The following is a 21,708-nucleotide window of genomic DNA, read 5'->3' as shown; positions in this document are numbered from 1 at the left end:
TGTAAAAGCACACTTTATGTTGACATTGTAGTCATATGTGTTGTTTGGGGATGGTAACATCATTCTTCAAGATGGAGCTTTTTGTCATTGGCCCAGATCTTGATCAATAAATGTATGACAGGTGATTAATAAATAAAACAACCTGTTGAATCAGTGCATAAATGGTTCAAGCAGTAAGATTTTTTAATTAGATCCAGAAGTTACTATGTACAATTAAAACAAAAACAACTATCAGTCCATACATCTTCACATTCATTTAAAATATGAACTTAGCCTTTAGAAGAGAGAGTGTACATTGCCTTTCCCATTCTTGTAGCACTTAATCATTAACTAAGATTCGGTGCTTAAAAATATCAACCTATAATACTTTATTTAAAATGTACTTTCAAATGAAAGGAAGACAAGATATACACAAGCATCAGTGAAACCTATAATCCACCTGTACACAGCAGAGAACCCTGTAAGCTACTGGCCAGAAAACACTACAAAATAAAACAGTTGCAGATAAATTTCAGCCAAAATGATCCCCTGTTGACCGTTCATACATTTTCAGATATTTCTTTTTTTTGACAAACCCCTGATCTATCACAGCAATTTGTATCCTTGGTGAACAGTACCAGCATGACCTTATAAAAACGGCTACAGAAATACATTGCATGTGTGATTAAAGGGAAGTACAAAACTCATAGAAAAGTATAAAGGAAGAGAGATTTTCCAGATCCATGACATTGAGATCTTAGTTGGCTCATGCAGATTTCAGAAAGAATTGATATGAATACCAATATCCTATTTTTTTCCCTAGGCATTGGGGTTACATTGGCACAAAAATTCACCTAGCGTATCCTGACCTGTGCATCTCCTCTTCTATATCTAAAGAGTCACGCTGAAATGACCAATTCACGACACAACTTTAAATACAGGCAAGCCGAAGAGATTTCCAAAACCAAGCGCCGTCACTACTCACGATCAAAACTATAATATAAAATATCTTGTGCATGACACATTTTGTAATTAGATTTTCCGAGTTTCATTCTAAGATATTATAATAGCAATCTGTACAGTTAATATAAAAACACACAATTTCCCAGAGATGTCCAATCCTAAAACAGAATATCCCAGTCTCCATCCTCCATTCCACACAACCTATAGCCATGAGTCTCCATTACTATTACATGGAGAAGTTGATATTATCATATTTTCTTTTAGCTATTATTACTTTTAAGTTCTTAAATGAACACGATGAATGAGTTAGCGTTTTCATACAGGAGTAAAGAAGAAAAAAAGGCAACACAGAATGAGGCCGCATTAAAGGTATTACTAGACCTAGGTCCCTGAGGACACCACATTACAGCACTGGAGGGGGCAGAAAGCCCTGCACGGTCAGTCCTTAGCAAATGTCTCCATTTGGTTGGCACGTGGTTCCCCCTGTTGTCTGGGATGGATACTGCATCATCTTCCAGCACCACTACAGCTTCTAGCAGCCACTGAAATCAAGTCTGTGTGGTTGATGGAGGGGAAGCGGGGAGCATTCTTGTCTCTAGTAAGTTCCAGGCTCTCCCTGATTAATTGTACAGTACATTCAGGAAATGAGAAAGGGTTGGTCTGTCTGCATAGTCAAACAGCTGCTTGCTAGAGACTTTAAGTGCTTCTTTTCGCCAGCGGAATATGGTGGATTTAGGGCCGGTGAAACCTAAACGGAAATAGACATTAACAGGTGAATTTTCCCAATGTGAAACCTTCAAATTTGCCATTTTCATGTTTAAAAGCGTCACTGTGACTTTAAGATGATGGGATGGATACCTTGTGTAAATTCTGCTTTCTTCATGAACCTCCATTTCAGTGCTTTTATAATCATTAAGCTCTTTCCGAATGGCTGCCTAAGAAAATAAATGAATACTTTAAAATAAGACATTGTATGCAGGAGAAAGGTCAATGTCATGTCCGTTACCTTGTCAGCAGGTGTCAGCTTGGTCCATGGCTTGTCCGCCCTGCGATCGTAGTCTTGGGCATCGGTGACTTCCACATACTCGTGGAATCGCAAAATTTTTCTGGCCTGTAGTTCTGCAACTGTTGGTCTTTGACTCAGCTATGAGGAAAAATGAACCAAAATATATTTAGTTCAATATGCAGCCAAATATTAGACTGGACGTTATGCTCGTAAAATAAATCAGGAGGTGGTGGTCACCTTTCTGGTCAGTCTTCTCTTAATCTCTCGAACCTCTGCTTGTCTGTCAGCCTGATTTTTGGCTATTAGAAGATAAAGGATAAATAAATAAAAATAGAAAAAGATCTTTTTTTAGACATGGTATTCATGTCTGAGCAGACAAATGAGATAGAAGACAACAAAAGGCGACAAAATTAGATTGCATTCAGCTATTGGAGTTTCAAATGTCATTTGCTCCCATTGATACTGGATGTAGAAAAATATACACGAAAATATATGAGAAATAGCCGAAAGTAAGGAAACATCTTTTCATATCGAGCACATGAAGTGAACAATAATTTAATGGATTGAAATGACAGTGACTAAGTGAGTTGAAAATGTAAGTGATAGAAAGTGAAAGACTCACGTTGAAGGATGTTTCTTTGTTCAAGCTCCTCAGCAGTGGGTCTCTGGCTAAGACGTCTGATGGAGAGAAAAGCGGCGAGGTCTATTTTTAAACAATGTCATTACTTTGAAAAACAAGACCAAAGTACAACAATTTTTTCCAGAGCTGCCGCATGCATTTCATCCCAAGTCACACACTTCCACGCCATTTAGAATCACGCTAAAGCAATAATGCAGTGTTATGAGGTGTCTTTTAACCTTGTGAGGGCTGTTCCAATCTGGGTGCGTATTGCCTCCCACTGCTCCCTGCTCTGCCAGGTGAGAGCCCCATGACCTGGTGGCTGGTCATCTCTGATGCTCATCTCCTGTATAAATCTGTCCCTATCGGGTGCACAGGGACGGCTATTCAGCTTCAGAGCCAGAGTGTCTTTCCTTTTCACTTTGCTGGCCAGGGCACCTTGAGAAAAAGCAAAACAAATATGGCTATTATTGATGCGGAAGACTGACAGAGTCTTTGTTGTATCTATTGGGTTATGATTGATAGTTCACTACAATCCAGGAGGTCATTTTCTATGACCAACAATCGTATTAACAACCAGAGTGATTTTTTTCCTTCATGATATTATGTACATAGCTTACTCAGTGGGGGCTCTTCCTCCTCATCCTCATCCGAACCTTCCTTTTTATAAAGCACAGGACCATCTGAGTCACTGTCGTCTCTACACATGCCATGTTCTTCATCCTCATCATCGTGGTCCTCCTCATCACTGTTTTCTTCACTTGGAATGACGCAAATTCCAGCATCCACAACCAAACCGCGTCGGCTGCGTGGCTCTAGCTTTGGCTGCGGAATCTCTCCCTCGTACTCGTCCTCTTCTTCATCATCGTCGTCCTCTTCCTCTTCCTCCTCTTCTTCAGAGTAGTCATCTTCAGATCTAGCAGTGGAGGAAAAAGTTATAAAACTTTTCAGAATAATTATGTTTGTGTGCAATTAATGGCCCTTCAAGTTTAAAGGGATTGCACCATTAATGTGGCAATGGCAGCCAATGAGTTGATGTAATAAATAACATGAAACATTAGAAAGTTAACAATAGGAAGTTAGTTAATCTGTTTACTTAGTTTTAGTACTGTAATTTGTAATATGCAAATATTGCTGTGTCATCAATGTAAAAACAGTTCATTTAGCAGAGATGGCTTGGTAATTTTCCTCAAAGGCAGCCAATGAGAAAATATCCAATTAAATAAAAAAATAAAAAAGAGGCGCTTTTACTTTGTTCAGGACTTTTGTTCCTATATAGTAAGAACTCACAGTTTAAGGGGTTGGATGCTGACAGCAAGGGGACGACCTCGATCTGCTTGGTAGTCTGGGGGTGTTTCAAACAGCAATGTGTGAGCACGTTGTGAGCCATCTGGGTTGGGTTGAATAGGACCGGGACTGGACAGAGCTCGCTGGATCATGATGTGCAGTGGGACAGGAGCTGGGCGCTGGGGCGACTCACTGACAGGACTTGGGGGATCAAACAAGATGGGGATAGGTTGGGGTAAGGGATGCGGGTAAGAGTGTTGATGGTGAAGGTGGTGTATTTGCTGTCGAGGTGGAGATGGCGGAATGTGTGAAGGAAGCGGAGGGGATGGGGGCGGAGCAGGCAGCTGAAAGCTCACGGAGCCTTGGTCCTCAAGAGAAAGTGGCGAGGGCGCGATAGGATGGCTTGAAACCGAGGAGTCTTCGGAGTTGCGTTTGGTGACAGGGGTGGTTCTCTTTGGAGGCATCGGTGGGGAGGGTTTGGCTGGGGCAAGACTAGCGCCCCCGGCAGCTTGGGCGAGGTCTCCTAAGGACAGAAGCGCAATTAATAACATCCAACCGTAAAACAAACCCATAAAAACTCTTAGCCCATTAAGTCTTCGTTTTATGCTTCGGCTAATGTGAATTGAAAGCACATGCTTCTTCAAGTGTAAACATTGGAGACATCCAGTTTGACAGAATACAGATTAACAACTGGAATTACACGTCTAACTGAGCGTGAATGCATACAGAGAATGACATCACATGACTTGTCAACATGGATGCACACATTGATCTAACACTCTTGTGTTCAACATGTGCCCCAGAGAAGACAAACACAGCCTGCATGCTCAAAACAACCAGACGTCTGGTCTTTGTCAATAACGGTGTCTTGTGAACAAGCAGCTCAAAAGCAGACTCGTAAGTGACATGCAAAATCATTTACTCCATAAATCTTATAATAAGCATCATATAAAAGGTTTTAAAATGACTTTTAAGTAATGGTGAGTGCTGGCAGACCACAAGCCAGCCAGAGCCAAGAAAGATCTTGAGTCAACCATTATGTTACAGTCTTTATTGTCCATTCATTCATATCCATCCCATTCAGGCAGGAGAGTTGAGCGGATTACGTCCTTAAAATTCCATTGATGCATTGTAGGCAGGCTAGAGACCTACTGAAGGCCCACTTTCATTCACATGCCAAAGGTAGATTATATCAAACTTAATATGTTCAACTGCTATAGCACTTGCCTCTTAAAGTATTTCTATGAAAGCAAGCAGCAAACAGATTGACTGCTCATGCAAATTATATACAGTGAAGAGCATAAGTATTTGAACACGCTGTGATTTGGCAAGTTCACACACTTAAACATTATTGATAGATCTGAAATTGACATCATAGGGGCACAACCACCATGAGAGACTTAATTAAAATCTTGACCCATGCTTGTACTGGTTTATCGAGGTTGCCATTAGCAAACTTTACACAGGTTTGGACATGTGCTGACTTGAGCAAGGGAACCTTCCGTGGCATTCCACCCTAATCCAATGGAGACCTACACTTGTCTTTATCTTCTTCCGATTTCTAACAATGCAAATGAATTATTCAAAATTCCCCACAATTGATTTTCTCAACTAATGTTTTCAATTTAGGAAATGCACCCCTATGATGTGAATCTCAGAGTCATACATAATTTTTAAGTGGGCGAACTTGTTAAATCGCGGGCTATTCAAATACTCCTGTTCGTCGCTATACAGGTGACGCAAACAAGTTCCATCAAGAGAAGAAGACAATAGGAAGTAAATATATAGACAGCTAGAAAGGATGTCATATGATGGAAAATGCAGACTCTGAAGGGAAGAGGCGGTGTTCAGACATGGTCACCCTGCCTACAGATACCAGAGCGCATCCTTTTACCTGAGCGCAGGCCTCCAGCCCGCCGGCAAAGGTAGACAGGCAGGGACAGATAGACATCATACTCGCATTCTCGCTTCCAGCAGGACCAGTAGAGCGGAAGCTGTGCGTGTGCTCCACCCTGTAAGGCGGAGACTAACAAGGAGGAGATGGAGGCCTTCAGCCAAAGGTTTTTTGAACATAACTGCAGGGCAGCAGTGTGTATGCACCGAGTGTCAACGGAAGTTTAGGCAATGATAGTATCTGCACCTGAGATAGGTGTCGTCTCATTGTGGTTGAAGGTGAAACCGCTTGGTTGCTCCTTTTTGGGGTTGCCAATGAACAAGTACTGAACGCTAGATAAGATCCTAAATATTGTCACATAAATTTGTGCAAAGGAACGTCATCCACTCCTACACAGTACCAAAACATGTAAAGTTGAATCACCATGATTCAAAGTAAGACCTCTCACTTGAATGGGAATGTGGTGATAATCCCTACTGAGACAAAATAGCAGAGGAAAAACAATGACTACTGAGCTACACTCGTGCGAACTGAACCTCACACTTCTAGTCCTTGTTATGTTCAGCGAGTCAAGTGATGGCAAATGGTTGCAGCTACAACACCCTTTCACAGTAAGCAATAACCGCATCTTCACAATTGCGCTTGCTTACTGCGAAAGGTCCAAGTGGAATTAAAACGGCCTCCTGAAACCAGCACGTCTACATTCGGAAAAGCAAAAGTATCTGCGTATCAGAAAGTAATCAGCAAAGCTTTTCCTAGACAAGAAGCAGACCGTAGCCTGAAGAGATGTCTTTTTTTTAATTGCTACGCTAGAAAGCCAGCAGAGGGAAAATAGCTCTACTTGTTTAGGCAGGATCAAAGTCAGTTTAATGTCGCTCATGAGTTCCCATCTCACCAAAAAATGCCTTAAAAAATAATTCGGTCTGAATAAGAAGCCCCAATAGTGTGACCAGGGGCTTTTTAGTGTGACAAATGGAAAGTTGGAATATCATGTAATCATTCATTCTTTCATTTTCTGTACCATTTATCCTCACAAAGGTCGCGAGGGGTGCTGGAGCCTACTTGATGGTTCATCCGGCACATTTGTAACTTTTTGATTAACTTGAGCAACTCATCACTGTTAGGTATTTGTCAAAGCACAACTTTAAAAAGCTTACCTAGCATGCCGGGGTTGCCCCTGTTCACTGGCTTAGGAGGAGGCAGAGGCGGTTGCTTGATAGCCTGAGTGGCGGACGATGAGCCGGCAGATGAAGGCTGCTGTGCGTTCGTAGCCACAGTTGAGACGACGTTCCTTGTAGGTTTGGGTGCAGTATTCGGTGCAGTATTCGAGGAGGACGAGAGAGATGCGTATTGGACTGGGGCCTGGTTCAAAGAGGCGCTGCCTGGTTCAGGCGTAGAGCTGATCAGCCATTTTGGAGGCAGGATGGACTGTTTCGGTGGCAGAGGTTCACGAAGGGTATCCTTCAGTGCTTCAGGGTCGGAGACAAAATGGCTGTCTGACTCTATGAAGATAAGAGATTTGTCAGCTTAATTTTTTTGCACACACACACACACTGGGAAATTGGCTAAAAAATATATAAAAAGACAATGGACAATGTATCTATTGAAGTTCAGATTCAAACAGTACTTTTACTACGGATGAAGGAAATTAAAAAGTTTTGGGATCTTATTTTGTACTTGTTTAAAGTTTAAAATCCTAACATGGAAAGAAGCTCTTTACAATACAAGTAGGAGCCTATTTTGTGCGGTGTCACCATTCCAAACATGCACTCGGATAGCACTTGATTTAAAATTGCATTATGTCTGGATCAGCAGAAACGAAAAACAGTGTAGGTGGCTGCAATTACCACTCACCAACACACAACTCCCAGCCAGCCCCAAATATATCCGTGTCATCCCACATTCTTTTGCAACTCCCATGCCGCACTTCAAAGCTATAACTCTGAAATTGCTGATTACAGTTTTTCTTTTCAGTCCTGCATCTGCAGTTAGGATTTAAAGCATCTTTGAGAGAAGATCAGAAGAAGTGGGTGTTGATTTGGATGCAAAACTATCCCAATTTACTGAAAATTCTTAATATCTTCATCAGCATTCTCTAATATGTCTGCTCTGCATTTCAGGTGTAAAAGATGCACAACAATAGAATGTAAAAGTATCTGTTCTCACCAATTATCAGTGTTTAAATGTCCTTACAAGGTTAGCCTTAAAGGGCAGTGAAGAAAAGAGTGATTGTTTCGAATTAATTAGGAGAGGGGATGATAGAATGAGCTATTTTCCTATGTTCCTGAATAGAAGCTGGACCAGGACTACAGGGATTCAGCAGGAGTACATCCCTTCAAAATACACGCATGATGTCACCGTGTAAAACTTCCTACATTCCTTCTCAGGAAAGCTAGGGGGAGGGTGCACGAAATGACTCACCTCTCCGGGCTCGTCCCTCTTCGGCAGAACCATGCCGGGGAAGAGTAGGCTTCCAATCTGCGTCTGCCTGTCGGCTTCTCCTGATGTCCTCCGAGGGTGCTTTCTGGAGAGCGGCCCTTCTGTGTCCATCTTCAGGGTGAAATTGACCTCCACTTCGGCCTTCATCCATCTGATTGTGCCCGTGCCACGTCGTGTTAGTTTTCCATTCAGTCTCTCCATGCCCACGGGATACCATCACCCCACTTCCTCTGTGTTCTTCCTCCGGGGCTGCGGAACCCTTAGAGCTTGGAACTCTTCGGCGGTCTCTTTCCGAGGGAGATCGGCCCCTATGGTCGTCTGAATGGGCGAGCCAAGTAGGGTTTACCCTAAACTCTGAATCCGAAGAGGTTCTACCCTGGTGGCTCCTTCCAGCACCGACGCCTCCTCCTCCACTCGCAGGCAAAGTGTGGCCATTTTTCACATAGTGATGCTTCAGGCTTTGTGCAGCTCCATCGGCATCTAAAGTAGAAGAAATTGTTATAATCTTTGATCTGACTGAGAAATATAAAATTGATAAGCAAATATAACGATTGACACTATTGAAGACATCAAGTCTCCAGCCATTAAAAAAATGGAGTAAACTATTTGGCAGTAGCGGGTGTATATCACTGAACAATACAAATAAAACTAAGGGAAGTTATAGTCAGGGACACAAAGAAGGCAAATCCTAAATATTAAATTTGAACGAGATGAAATCCAGCTTCCTATTGGGTGATAAAGACAAGTGATATGAGAAACGTGTTTCAACGTGCCATACAGAGGTATTCACTACTTTGGAACACCTTCCTTTATAAGTATATCTGGAGGGCTTTTAGTCCATATATTTCCCTAAAATAACATTTGCTTGAGCTATTTAGTAGTCTGACATGAAACTGACAAAAAAAATGACATATTCAGAAGAAAATAAACCAAGGTCACAATTATATTGGCCAGTCAAAATAGCTTAGCCCTATAGATAGTGAGTGAGAGTGTGGGTTGTTGTTCTGAAGGAGCACCTGCAGGTTTAATAAATGGGCTCCTGGGGATGAAAAAAAAAAAAAAATGAGGCCTCCGTTATAACTTGTACATGCCCCTCTCAAAGCCACATTGCTGCAGGGCATCATTTGTTCCACTTTTCGTTCTCGAGAGCCATATTGAAAATAATGAAACGGCTAGTACACTAGTTTGAAAAAGAAGGCGGCATGCAAGACGAAAGGTTTTGACATTTCTAAACATATCTCAGACCCCTGCTGGATAGAACTCTAGTGTTCCTGCCATTATGCACCGATGACTGCACTTTCCCAACTGTGTGGGTGCGACCGCTTTCACAGTACTACACAACATAGATGAATATAGACACTGCAAAAGATCAGAGGAATTAGAGAACTTGTACCATTGTCTGGAACTTCTTTTAGCAATCCCTGTTGTATAAGTTCTTGGCGGGTACGCCTCGTTGACATCCTTCTCTCCAGTTCTGCCATATCAACAAAAATACATAGCGGCAAATTACATACATTGTTATACTATAGGTTAATAAGCTGCATAATCAACAAATCAAGTTTGTAGCAACAAAATGGCAGAAGAGTAGCATTTATTTTTGTTTTTCAATGAAAACTGCAATCATACTAGGATTAACTATGCAGCATTAAAGTGGTTTAAATGTGAGGGATAGCATAGGAGTAGAACTTTTTCCAAATAATGAATCTCACAACCTTCTGATGCTTCGTTGAATTTCGCACTGCTTTTCTTCTTCCGCCACTTCCATGGCTTGAAAATCTTGCCAAGGCTGGAGAACTTGCCCTTGCGTTTAGGGGGAGGCGTGGTGTCGCCAGTGCTGCTCGCCTCTCCCGCACTCGTGCTGTTCTGCTGCTCACCTTCATCACCTGTAATAAAAGCAATAATGTGAAACATCTTACCAGTCAGAACACATATGAGACTCCATTGCGTCCTATTTAAAATCCCAAACATCTCTGTAAGGTACATTTAATCAGCATAAACACACAACTTTGGTCTATGTGATCTTGGGAAAAAAAATAAATCAACATTTACAGCTCCCGAAGAGCCCACAATAATTAAATGATTGCAAGCTAAGTCATCTTCCAACTCTACGAAGAATATTAACAGTATTCTTATGAAAGACAGTTATTATCTTTAGTTCAGTTGTCTCAGGGACCTACTGTGTTTTGGCATCGTGATTCTGAGAGCTCATGGACACAGAGCTACAGTTTATAAGAGAGATTTTATTCTCATCTTCAGCAACTTTTCACCAACATTCCTTGAGTTGGCGGAGGCTAGTATCTTATCAATGTTCCAGGCCTCACTGTCCCAATTGAGGAATATAAAGTATACACGCATGGATTTTGTCAGCACAAATGTCTGTTAGTCATGTTGTATGCAGCCTAAATTGGGGATCAGCAGTTAAAAATAACCGTAGTAAAAATTCTTGATTAGATATACTCTGAATAATATGCCACAGCAGTATTATAAATAATTTCAATTAAATCTTATCAATAATTAAAAAAATAATATGATGAAAAATATACAATTACGACACGTATTACTCCACCAACTTTATTTTAATTTGACATTATACAGGCCATTCACACACACACACACACAGCATGCCCTTGCAGTATTAATGCCCCAAAGTCTGCTTCCAATGCAAATCTTAAAATGCTGATGTGGATTACAGTACTCTGTATTCACATGAAAACCTTTCACTGCACACGGCTTATGTCTGCTTCCTGACTCAAAGTTTAATTTTACAATTCAAAAATAGGAATTCCGAGTGTACTCTGCCTACTGCCTAATGTTGCTGGCATAGACTTCAGCACCCCCACAACCCACGTGGGGATAGGTGGCTCGGATAATGAATGAAAAATACTAGCCCTGCTGAAATGTTGAAAAGCTTGTGCAACTGCATTTTTAAAGAATTTGGTTGGAAACAGTTGCAATCTCTTAATACCATTGCAAGTATAGCTAATACTTTCTATAAGTAAAGATTGTATTCAGTCTACTATTTACTTTGCAGGGACACAGAATGATGTGTAGAGCAGAAAATAGCCCCTATTTTGAGTAAGTATCATGTAGTAAAAAAACAAACAAACAGGCAAATCAAAGCTTACGCAAAGACACATAGATTATACATACCAGTAACCGACATCTTTTAAGTCCCCAAAATTGAACACTGTTGAACTGGTTGCAAACCATTCTAAATCTTAAAAATGTAAGCAATACTTTTACCTGGAGAGTAGCTGTTAAGAATCCCACTTCCATACTGGCAGCTTTTAAAACAGCATGCCATGGGTAAGAAGAGATCCCAAATTCAAATAATATCTTTATGCCAACAGTTAAATCACCACAGAAGACAGGAAATTGTTGAATCTAAATCACAAGTGGTCGGGGATCCAAGGGTGTGTCCTCCCTGAAGAAATCCATCTTATATTTCCAAGGTACGGTTGAGAGGATTCAGACCATGTGCCATAATATCCTATTAAAATCGCTGTAGTTACTCTGCCATCCAAATATTTGTCACACAACTAACTGCAGATTCACAGTGGCTCAGCTGAAGCTAGTCAAGCAGGATAAAAGCAGACAGTGCCAGGCCAGCACACACCGCAGCACTGCAGAGGTGATGATTGCTCAGCCCATGAAGTAGTCATCCGTTGAAGAAAAAAATAAAAGCTCTTTGAAGACAAGCATTTTTGCATGATTAGGTTTTTGCTTCAAAGAATGACAAATTACAACAAAAAAAGTCCAACTTCTCAATCAAGCAAATGGTGGACTGCAGTTTATTCTTCAAAAATGGATCTCATAAAAGAAGACTGGCTTTTAGTGATCGTGAGACTTGAAATGGGTGTAAAATAGGAAAGGCACACAAACGTAGAGAAGGGGGGGGGGGGGGGTAGTAGCTCTGAAACAGGGAGGAAACGGCACTCCACCCTAATTCTGTGACAGAACAAAGACAACCTCTTCCCCTTGGAAAGCACAACACACTCAACTTAAAACACTGCTCTGCAAGGTCCAATACTGTGACAATCACCCAACAAAGCTCATTACCACAGCCTGTTAACACATTAACAGTGACCTGCCGTGTATAACATGTTAGTGCAGAACTACACAGTAGTTCTGACTGTCCTGCTGTGTAATCAGAAGCTGCAGAGATAAGGGACTGGACTCAGGAAACATGCGGGTGTGTGAGAATAGAAGGCCACACCTACCATTCCCATAAACATGCGCCATGCAGGTTGAATTTCTCTGTGACCACATGATTCCATGAGTCATGATAACTGTGTTCATTACAGGTGAGCATGTGATGACATCAGATTGTGAAGAAAAATAGCGTACATAACAACCATACTAATAACCATTGACTATAAAGACAACCAATATTTATATATCAATATATAATAAGGGTTATTTCCAAAATATTGTTTGAATAATCCAACAAACTCCTAGATTCAATCTACATGACTGACATACAGCCATTTACAGAAAAGGAGATTTCAGTAGTTTGAAATTGAATAACTGCAACGCAGATTACCGTGACAGCCCAAAAATATATATACACAATATTGTAATTGAACCTCATTGTTAGATATTTTCCTTGAATTCACTTAGCAAGCTAAATATCATCTATAACACGTGTACAACTACATGCAAACACAGCTGACATTCCTCCATGTGATCCCAGTGATTTAACATTCCTTGCGATGGTACTATGAAGGGGAAGGAGCGAAAGAGAGCGAGATTGCGTAGTACTTGTGAAAAACTAATGTCTAACCATGAGTTTTCCTTTTTGAATCAGCTTCACTAAAGGTTAAGTAAGGTTACAGTGTTCTGAAATGTTCAGAGAATCCAAGAATGAGTGCAGAAACTCACCGCCATTGTTTTGTTGTTGTGGTTCCTGAACTGGGGTCTCCACACGGAGACTCTGTCCCATGATCTAACCCCCTGTGGGGAACTCCGTCCTTGTGCTCAAATCTCCACAACCTTGACAAACATGAGTCTGCACCTGCCTTGCTTGCGCTTTTAACAAAGTCTTCCCAAACTCAAGTTCTTTCTTCTTCTCCCTGTTCTTGTTGTCTCCCCTTCCTCAATTCCTTCCAGTACTTCCTTCGCCCCCTCCCTCTTTCAATCTCCTTAAGTCCTTCCCTCCCTGCAGGAGCTGGACTCCCTCTCCCTGGCTGACCGACCCTCCCTCATTGGCTTATATCACAGGTCAGTATTCAGTAAAAGATGCCAACCATTCCTGGGTAAGCCGAGTTATGTTTTCAAGAGGGAGAGTGTGTAATGATATGTAGGCCAATGAATGTAACCAAATGGAACCACAGAAGATAAGTCTCCCCATAAGGCACCTCAGTGTTCCTTTAGTCTCATGAAATTTTCGAGGATAACCACGGGAAGCGAACTAGATAAGACAAGAAGCAGCTTAAAAAAATAAGAAGCCTAATTCACACGCAAAGGCTCAAGGGTGGAACTGCTCAGTGTCTATGGACAGAAATTTTAAAAATGAGATGAACAAAGAAAGATGAGATGTGTGGAACCCTTACAATAGTGTTTACCTATAATTTAGCAAATAACTGAGTATTTCCACCTGTTTACAATGCTGTTCTACCCTCTCATTACAGCCAAACACGGTTCACGGCACGTCTCCACGTCTCTCGTGACCAGTCTTAACTGAATTAGCTTAAATTTAATGAAATGTTTTGCCCATAGACAAGGCAGCTAGACATATGAGTAAGAAGGGGGAAGTTAACCCTAAGAAAGTAGTTTAATTTCTTCCGCGGTTATAGTGCATTCATAAAACCCGATCTAAGATACACCTATGCAACAAACTGTGTCGTTATGCCTGAATGGAATTTTCTTAGTGTTTGGCTGAATCTCAGCTGTTCCCAAAAGATGGTGAGCGAGTGTGCATTCAACAGTGTTTCCTTTCTCTTTCTGTGCCCCACATACAGCCTCCACACTGGGCCAGCTTCCAGAAAGAGCTGAGCCAATCCACATGGGCACAGAACCTGTTGGCCTGACCTGGATAATAGACTGGGCCAGACTTTAGCAAACTGGGATACTGAAGGTTTGTGTTTTAATGTACCATTCTATTCCTACACACACACACAAACAGAAATGGTTGTGATTTCTTTGAAGCTTAGCCATAGCTTATTACACAAAAAAACTTGGATAGATTTTAAAGTGTGGTGGCCGCAGTAAGTTCTTTATCATCAAACAGGCAGACAATATTTAACATCCTAAGACCCGGACTCTTACAAGGCATGCATTTTTTTATTTTCTCTTTGATATTTAGGCCAATTGGGAACTGATGAGTGTAAAAACAAAGAATTATCTTTTTACATGATGTAGTTTCAGCAAAACATTATGTCCACATCATAAGTGGACGCTTAGGCCCTTGTAGTCCAAAATTTAATGTAGTCTTGTGACAAACAAAAATGTGATGTCCACATATGTGGACGACAGGTCCAAGATGTTAATGGGAATATGAGTTATGCAGTAAACCTGACAGTCTGTACTCCATAATAGGGCAAAATAACAAAGAGGAGGACTATAGTGTGAAGGGAAACAATGTATTCCGCCAAAGACACCACTGGAATGTGTGTGTGTGAATGGATGAATGTGAGCTAATGTGTGGATAACTGCGCTACATAGATTTACCATTTCTCAAATATTTTTCAACTCTTACTTAATGGTTGACTAATCTAAAGCTAAGACATGATTTTAATTTATGTTGTATCATTGGTTGGGAGAAAACTGGAGAGAATGAGTCTGTGAGGAAGTATGTGACTTTGGCCTCTTTTGTATGTTACGGTACATGACATGGATTAGTGAACCATTGGTTCACAGTAAACTACTATCATCAAACATTTATTACGCTGCAGTATTTGATTCCCTCACGCCGACTCTTGAGCCGAGATGGTTTTATTCAAATAGGCCAGGCCAAAAGTATGTTCCCAAGTTGCTTGGCACCCGTGTTTCATTTGGAGAAAAAGCCTAAAAAATGATTAAATGTAAATATAACATTCCTATAGCGTCTAGTTTCCTTTGTTATTAAGCTAAGCGAGTCTTTTTACTAAGACAACAAACCAACATTGGATATTCATGAACTTCAGGCAACACCACCCTCCAGCAAGGCGGTATGCACATTTGACACTCGACTAATGTAGAACAACAGAACAAATGGAGCCACAGACTGAGGCCCTGAAGATGTGTGGCTGACTTTTTGAGTGGCTAATGTGTTCTCAAACGAGACAAACATTATTAACACAGTAGATCTACAGCAAAATAAGTAGCTCAACAGCATTTTACTTCAGCTTTAACACAACATCCATCCTTGTACTCACCACGATTTTCCATTACAGATACTCTGGCACACCAATCAAATGCTCCTGGAACAAAAACAATTAAAAAAAAGACAGTTAAGTTCAGCAAGTCAAGTGGAATGATGACTTATATTGCTGCACATGAGAGATTTATTGAAGAAATGAGTGTAAAGAAATAAAGTAAACATACAGAGTAGAAAATCATGAGTGGGAGGGGCAGCTTTCATCAGCACCAGTATGGAATTTGTTTTCCTCAGGTGGCCAGCATACAGGAAGATATGGCTCCACCCATTTTATAGCCTTAAACAAAGAGAGGCAAAAGACATAAAAATTATGCCAACGACCTGGGCGGTAAGACAAAAATGATCATGATTAAAAATATATATACACACCAGTCAATATCAATCATTATCTCATCTCTCACATCCTCTGTCTTTTAAACTTCAAACTTCTGTGATTAAGTAAATAAATTACTTTATTTGTTATTCAATTATGAATGTAATGTTACCTTACTTAAAAAATATATATAAAATGATCATTTTATAGTGTTTGTGTTGTTCTGTTGTGCAGTAAAGATAAAACAACTCCCCTGTAGTAACCCCTGCAGAAATTTTGACAAGCATCTTTATTTTTATAAATTTGCCTTCAAACCAAAAGCCCCTGTGCAATATGAAATACGTAACTAAAATAATCAACTGTAGACATCATTACGATTGGCAAAAAGTGTCTGTTCCCTGCCTACTGCCCGTGCGTGATAGCGGGGATAGGCTACACTCATGAGCAGTGCAGATATTTAATGAATGAGTATCTTTAATAGTTTAAGAAATGAAATGTCAAAATGTGCGTAAGACTTTTGGAACACCCTGTAATTCTTGCCAGTGAATGTTCCCGAGATATTTGCGTGTAAATATTCAATATTTTAGGAGGCAGTGCGATGTTAATATTTGTTAGTGCTTGAATGGCTTCTATTATTGAATATTATTATTAATTCAGTGGGCACTTGATAGATGAAATGAATTTTCTATTTTTGTATGCAATCTGTGCAGCATTATAGTTTATCTCTTTTGAGTGTACTAATTAAACTAAGATTATCAAGATTGTACTTTTTCTGAAGGACTATTCATGGCTCATCACCGAAATCTTGAAATGGATCAACCTGAATCTAAGAATCAATATAAACTTGGAAACAGCTTTATGGCATCAATGTGGATCATCACACCATTGTTTTTGCCATTGGGGAAGTGCAAACCAGCAACACTGATTCAAAATGACATTGATAAACAGCCACAAGCTCTAAATTCTCAATTCTAGAAACGGTATATCCTTCCAACTCCCCATTTTGTCAGTTCTGTAAAAAAAAAAACTATTGGGTGGTAAGGCCAAATTTAAACTTCCCTGTCAGTCTGACTAAAGAAAACCACATCTGCTGCAAAATGTACTACTTAACTAAGCATTTATGCATTAAAATGGGAGAAAATTGGAGGCAGTGATTTTCCACCACTTTAGACACACATTATCTTTGCATGAGATATCAATGCCAGTGTAGACCATGTAGCCTGAATAAATGTTACACATTCAAGCTGTACAAAGAGCCAGTTTCACACTATGTCCATGAAAATGGGACGTAGGTGGCCCACTTTGCCTGCTAATGTAGTTTCTTTAATATAGTGCTGTGAACATCCTCCTCTCTATCAAATTCTCAATTAGTTCAAGAACATGAGATAATCTGGAGTTCGCATATTTAGACTGTACTTGTGCTGGCTGCTTCCCACACTCCAAAACCACACCTCTTACGTTCAAGGACAACGCTAAATGGTCAATAGGTTTAAGTTCATGAGGACGGAATGGTTGTGTACCTTTGCGTCCCATAGAAAGTCTGCTGTGATACATCAGTTAGCCCATTACCAACAAAAGCAGAATAAGATCAGCTGGATATTCCTCATTAATATTGTCATGTTTTGGCTTCTTGACAACTTGGGCGGGGGAGGGAATCATAACCAAATATAAATACGGTAAACCACATTTAGGGAACAACACAGATGACACGAGATGGCATTTTCTGCTCTGCTCAGCGCCTGCTCCACAAACACAATAAGTAGGACGATAAAAGTCCATCGGGCATGCGAAAACATATATGGCAAACCAATCCTCGGAGCAGTTGACTCTATAAACAGCCATCTGTGGAGTGAACAAACCGTTAACACGACACTACATGTCTTAATTCAATTAAGACAAGAAAGTGAACAGCAGCATATGTGCAATCTTAAAATAGCCTGTTTGCTTCACACTGCCATTCTTACATTCTGGGCACAAAGGTCACAAACTCAGTGAAGGAAAGTCATTAAGTGCACTCTGTTCAAGTACCAATTCACCCAAGTGATGAACAACTGGTTAGGTTAGTTTGGTTGTTGTGCATACGGTAAAATTTATTCACTAGAATCTCTAATGGTCGAGGATATTTTGTGTGTGTGCGTGCGCGCGTGTGTGTCTTTTAAAATCAGGTTTAGGTGATCATCATCACCCAGTCCGCCCTAGAAAAGTATTGTGCACTACAGGGACCACCGGCCCACTTTCATCACTCTCAGAATTTGAATGCTTTAAAATTGAGCATTCAACCAAAATATAGCTTGCACTCTTTTTGTTATTCGCAGGTGGCCATTGCAAATATAGAAATATAAAGGATGAGTAAATACATGATAATATATGACAGCCGAGTGGTTAGCACGCCAACTTCACAGTTCTGGGGTTGAGGTTTCGATCCAAGGTTGGCTTTCACTGTGTGGAGTTTGCGTGTTCTCCCAGGCTTGCGTGGGTTTTCTCTGGGTAGTCCAGTTTCCTCCCACATGCCCAAATCATACAAGGTAGGCTGGTTGAACACTCTAAATTGCCTCTAGGTACGAGTGTGAGCTTGAATGGTTGTCCTTTGTCTCCTTGAGCCCTCTGATTGGCTGGTCACCAATTCAGGGTGTCCACTGCTTGGTGCCTGTAGTTAGCTGGGATAGTCTCCAGCACCTGTTGTGACCCTTGTGAAGATAAGCAGTTCAGAAAATGAATGGATGAATGAAGAATATCGAACCCGAGATCCCACTGTAGCCTTATATAAGCATCTCCAGATGACGAGCTGTCTGGATTGGCGTGGTGATCGAGATGAGATCTATAGTTGTTTTTTTTTCTAATTAGAGATCTCAGCTCAACCTTATCGGTTTGAATCAATCACACCAGCCTGACAGCTCACCCATCAAAAGTGCCTCCTAATGGCCCATTACAGATGAACAACCAATCGTAAGTGGATGGAAAGAGCAGCAGTTCCAAAAGGCATTTTCTCAGAGGGGTAAATTGCCTTCAAGAAGCTATTAGGCCAGAACGACATTAAACTGGAGGAAGTGTTGCTATAACAGTGGAAAATATACAAGTTCAAGAACAGTGAAGCAGCCAGATACAGAACAGTACAGTATGATGCCTTCACAAACCGTCCGACAAATTCCACCTGACAGTGATAACATGCACGTGCCTTTACACTGCAATTCTCGAATTTATAAATATTAATAGTACCTGTACTAGATACATCCGTGTATGGCAGACGGGACCAATGGACAGACGGGCCCTAACACCTGATTAGCTCTCAATTGCGTGTTACTCGACAAACACAACGACGCGGCTGGTTGTCTAACAGTTAAGCGCATTATTTTGGCAAAAAGGCGCACCATTACCTGGTTGGATGACGCCGCTTGAAACGATGTGACCAATCGCGTGAAAGAGCCTGTAACCGATGGGTAGGAAGCGGAGGCTTCCGGTATCGACCCGCACCTCCGAACCCGAAACGCGCTCGCGTCAAGTGGGATCAAGATTCCGCCTAATGTGAATATGAATGACCGAGAATAAGAAAGTTGGCGGAGGAGAAAAACGACAACATCCGGTTGTGCTCTTCTGAGTAAAACCCATCCGGCTAATTATTCAAGGAACGCGTTTGGAAAGCAATGACTTGACTCAACACGTCCAAGCCAGATGCATTTCGACTGAAATGTCAACAGTAAAAAAAAAACCACACTCGAGCATTACGTACATTTTTCGCCCCGCCCAGGAACAAACATTAGTGTCCATGTACTTTACCTGTATCTTAACATCTGACTTGTCAAATGCCTGTTATCATTTATCCCAATAACAAATAATAGAACGCATCAGAAGGCAAAGCAAATAATTCACCGAGATCCGAGGCCCTACGGTTAAAAAAGTCCAATATGCAAATGAATTATAGGAAATAAGCTACAGTATTTAAATGTATGTTATTGCATCAGAGTATAACATAATGAAAATCCCCGATACAACCCACATACGCTACCACGTCTCACCGCGCACCCTTTGTTATGTGCGGTCACCCAATTCGGGGAATGCGTGCAAAATGCACCCCGATTCCCAGCGAGTAGAACTATTTGACCCATTAAAGTAGCCATACTCGAGTTCAACGGCTGTTCCCCAGAGAAAAACCACGCCACAGGTCTGCAAACAATGTCGCTCTGTGAATGTTTAACCGTGACACGGGGTTGTCTCGTAGCCGATCGGCCAACTTGGGTTATTTTCCTCTCTCCAAAAGCAATCGTTCACACAAAAGCGCTCGCATTCCTCGCTCGTGACTCACCTTTTTTGTGCGCCTCCCTTTCTTGCCCCCAAATTACAACCAAAGTAGAAATATCAAGCAGGGCACTTTCACCCACTTCAAATAGTCCACAAACCCCAAAGTCCAAACACTTTGCGCTTACCGGAAGCCATCCCGAGCCGGGCATGGCGGAACCGGTAGTCCTCGACGGAGGCTGCGGCTCCTCCGCAGGCGCTATGAAACACCTCGTCCCCACAGCGAAAATACTACATTACCCAGAGACAAATGCGGGAAGACAGTGATCCCGGCTGGGAAAAAAGGGTGGAGGATGGTTAGCCAATTTGCGTTTCTAGCACGCAAAGTCACCGGAATTCCGACGCGTATTATTTGACTGCACCTTTTATTTTTAAGTAATGACCTATCACGAATTTAACTTCCAAACTAGATCGACTCAAATTGGTGCGGTTGCAAAATGCGAAAAAAATTGCAAATGCAACCCTAATATACCTCGTAATTACACCGATTTAGATGTTTTCTGTGTTGTTTCCTCTTATACGTGTATTTGCATTTTTCTAATTAGGTAATTCCCGACTATAACAAAAAAACGAAGCTACTTAGTCGAGGTCAAACTGCCTACTTATGTAAACGCCCTTCCAGATTGAGGCTGCCGTCTTGTGGACAAATGTCGTCATAGCATGCCTCTTCTTTTTTCATTTTCACATGAAAATAAAATAAAATGCACAAAGCTAAACAGTCTTCTGAAAAATACAAATCACTGTGAAATTTCCTAGTCTTTATTTTTCTATAGAGTTCATGAATTGTTCTGTCTGTTTAGTTTATTCTGTTATTCATATGGTATTGGTAAATAAATGGAATACATATTTTTATCCATATTCAAGTGAAAGTTAATATTTCCCCCATGTCATTCTGGTCGAGGCACCTGGCCAAGGTGACACAGCATACTTTTCATCTTAGAAAAACTTTGGGCTGTAATTGGCTAGCCACCAATTCAGTGGGCTGAGATTGCCTCCAGCACCCCCACAACTCTTGTGAGGATAAGCAGTACAGAAAGAAAAAAATGTGTGCCCCATCAAATAAAAATGTATAATTCATAGTTAAACCTCCTAATATGCTGGATAGTAATACTATATTTATTTTGAAAGGGAATGAAAACAAAGTAAATTTGGGGTGAATAATATCACTTCCTCTAGCATCTACTGGGCCCCACATTTTCCAGTAAGGAAGTATGAGTGGCATGCTACTTCTCCTTTTCCACTATACTAAAGCGCATTTTTTACACAGTTTATACCAGCCAGAGACACAAGTTATGTGTAAGTGTAAATTTTCCACCTTTTTCAACTAACTGGATCAGTGAGTGATAAAAATATCACATAAATACATATACTGGTAAGTACTGTCGGATATAGTCCCTTAAAGTGAAGCCATTGATTCAAAATTATTTTACTCATAAAGGAAATATGTGTAAAAAATGTTAGTATAACAGTCTAAACCTCAAATAGTGCAATTGTTGTTCTTGAACCAGGACCACGGACAGCTCTTAACAAGGCGGAAAGTATAGTTAGTCTCTTTTCT

At 40.9% G+C, this 21,708-nt stretch overlaps 1 protein-coding gene and 1 long non-coding RNA gene across 3 annotated transcripts; both read right to left on the bottom strand.

The window, feature by feature from the left end:
* Nucleotides 1–158: 158 nt before the first annotated feature.
* On the bottom strand, nucleotides 159–13,294 carry phactr4b (phosphatase and actin regulator 4b). 2 transcript variants are annotated; one of them, XM_077720791.1, is made up of 14 exons: nucleotides 13,069–13,294; nucleotides 9,900–10,070; nucleotides 9,581–9,661; nucleotides 8,170–8,667; nucleotides 6,906–7,250; nucleotides 5,749–5,880; nucleotides 3,858–4,377; nucleotides 3,188–3,483; nucleotides 2,807–3,005; nucleotides 2,571–2,626; nucleotides 2,186–2,247; nucleotides 1,949–2,086; nucleotides 1,801–1,877; nucleotides 159–1,690 (listed from the first exon to the last, which is right to left on the bottom strand). In XM_077720791.1, exons 1-14 carry the CDS (start codon nucleotides 13,127–13,129, stop codon nucleotides 1,675–1,677), a joined length of 2,652 nt encoding a protein of 883 aa, XP_077576917.1. In that variant the 5' UTR covers nucleotides 13,130–13,294; the 3' UTR covers nucleotides 159–1,674. The 2 variants fall into 2 exon arrangements, with proteins under 2 accessions (XP_077576917.1, XP_077576916.1); XM_077720790.1 differs by lacking the exons at nucleotides 5,749–5,880; nucleotides 9,900–10,070; nucleotides 13,069–13,294 and having other exon boundaries at nucleotides 9,581–9,657.
* A 2,256-nt stretch (nucleotides 13,295–15,550) lies between these two features.
* Nucleotides 15,551–20,306, bottom strand: LOC144199274 (uncharacterized). The gene is made up of 3 exons (XR_013326876.1): nucleotides 20,158–20,306; nucleotides 15,712–15,821; nucleotides 15,551–15,587 (listed from the first exon to the last, which is right to left on the bottom strand). It is a non-coding gene; the product is annotated as an uncharacterized LOC144199274 (long non-coding RNA).
* Between the last annotated feature and the right edge of the window lie 1,402 nt (nucleotides 20,307–21,708).

This window comes from Stigmatopora nigra, chromosome 7 (assembly GCF_051989575.1).
Source record: "Stigmatopora nigra isolate UIUO_SnigA chromosome 7, RoL_Snig_1.1, whole genome shotgun sequence".
NCBI classification, from domain to species: Eukaryota; Metazoa; Chordata; class Actinopteri; order Syngnathiformes; family Syngnathidae; genus Stigmatopora; species Stigmatopora nigra.
The sequence above is the reverse complement of the archived record's forward strand: the minus strand, read 5'-3'. Positions and strand labels throughout refer to the sequence as shown.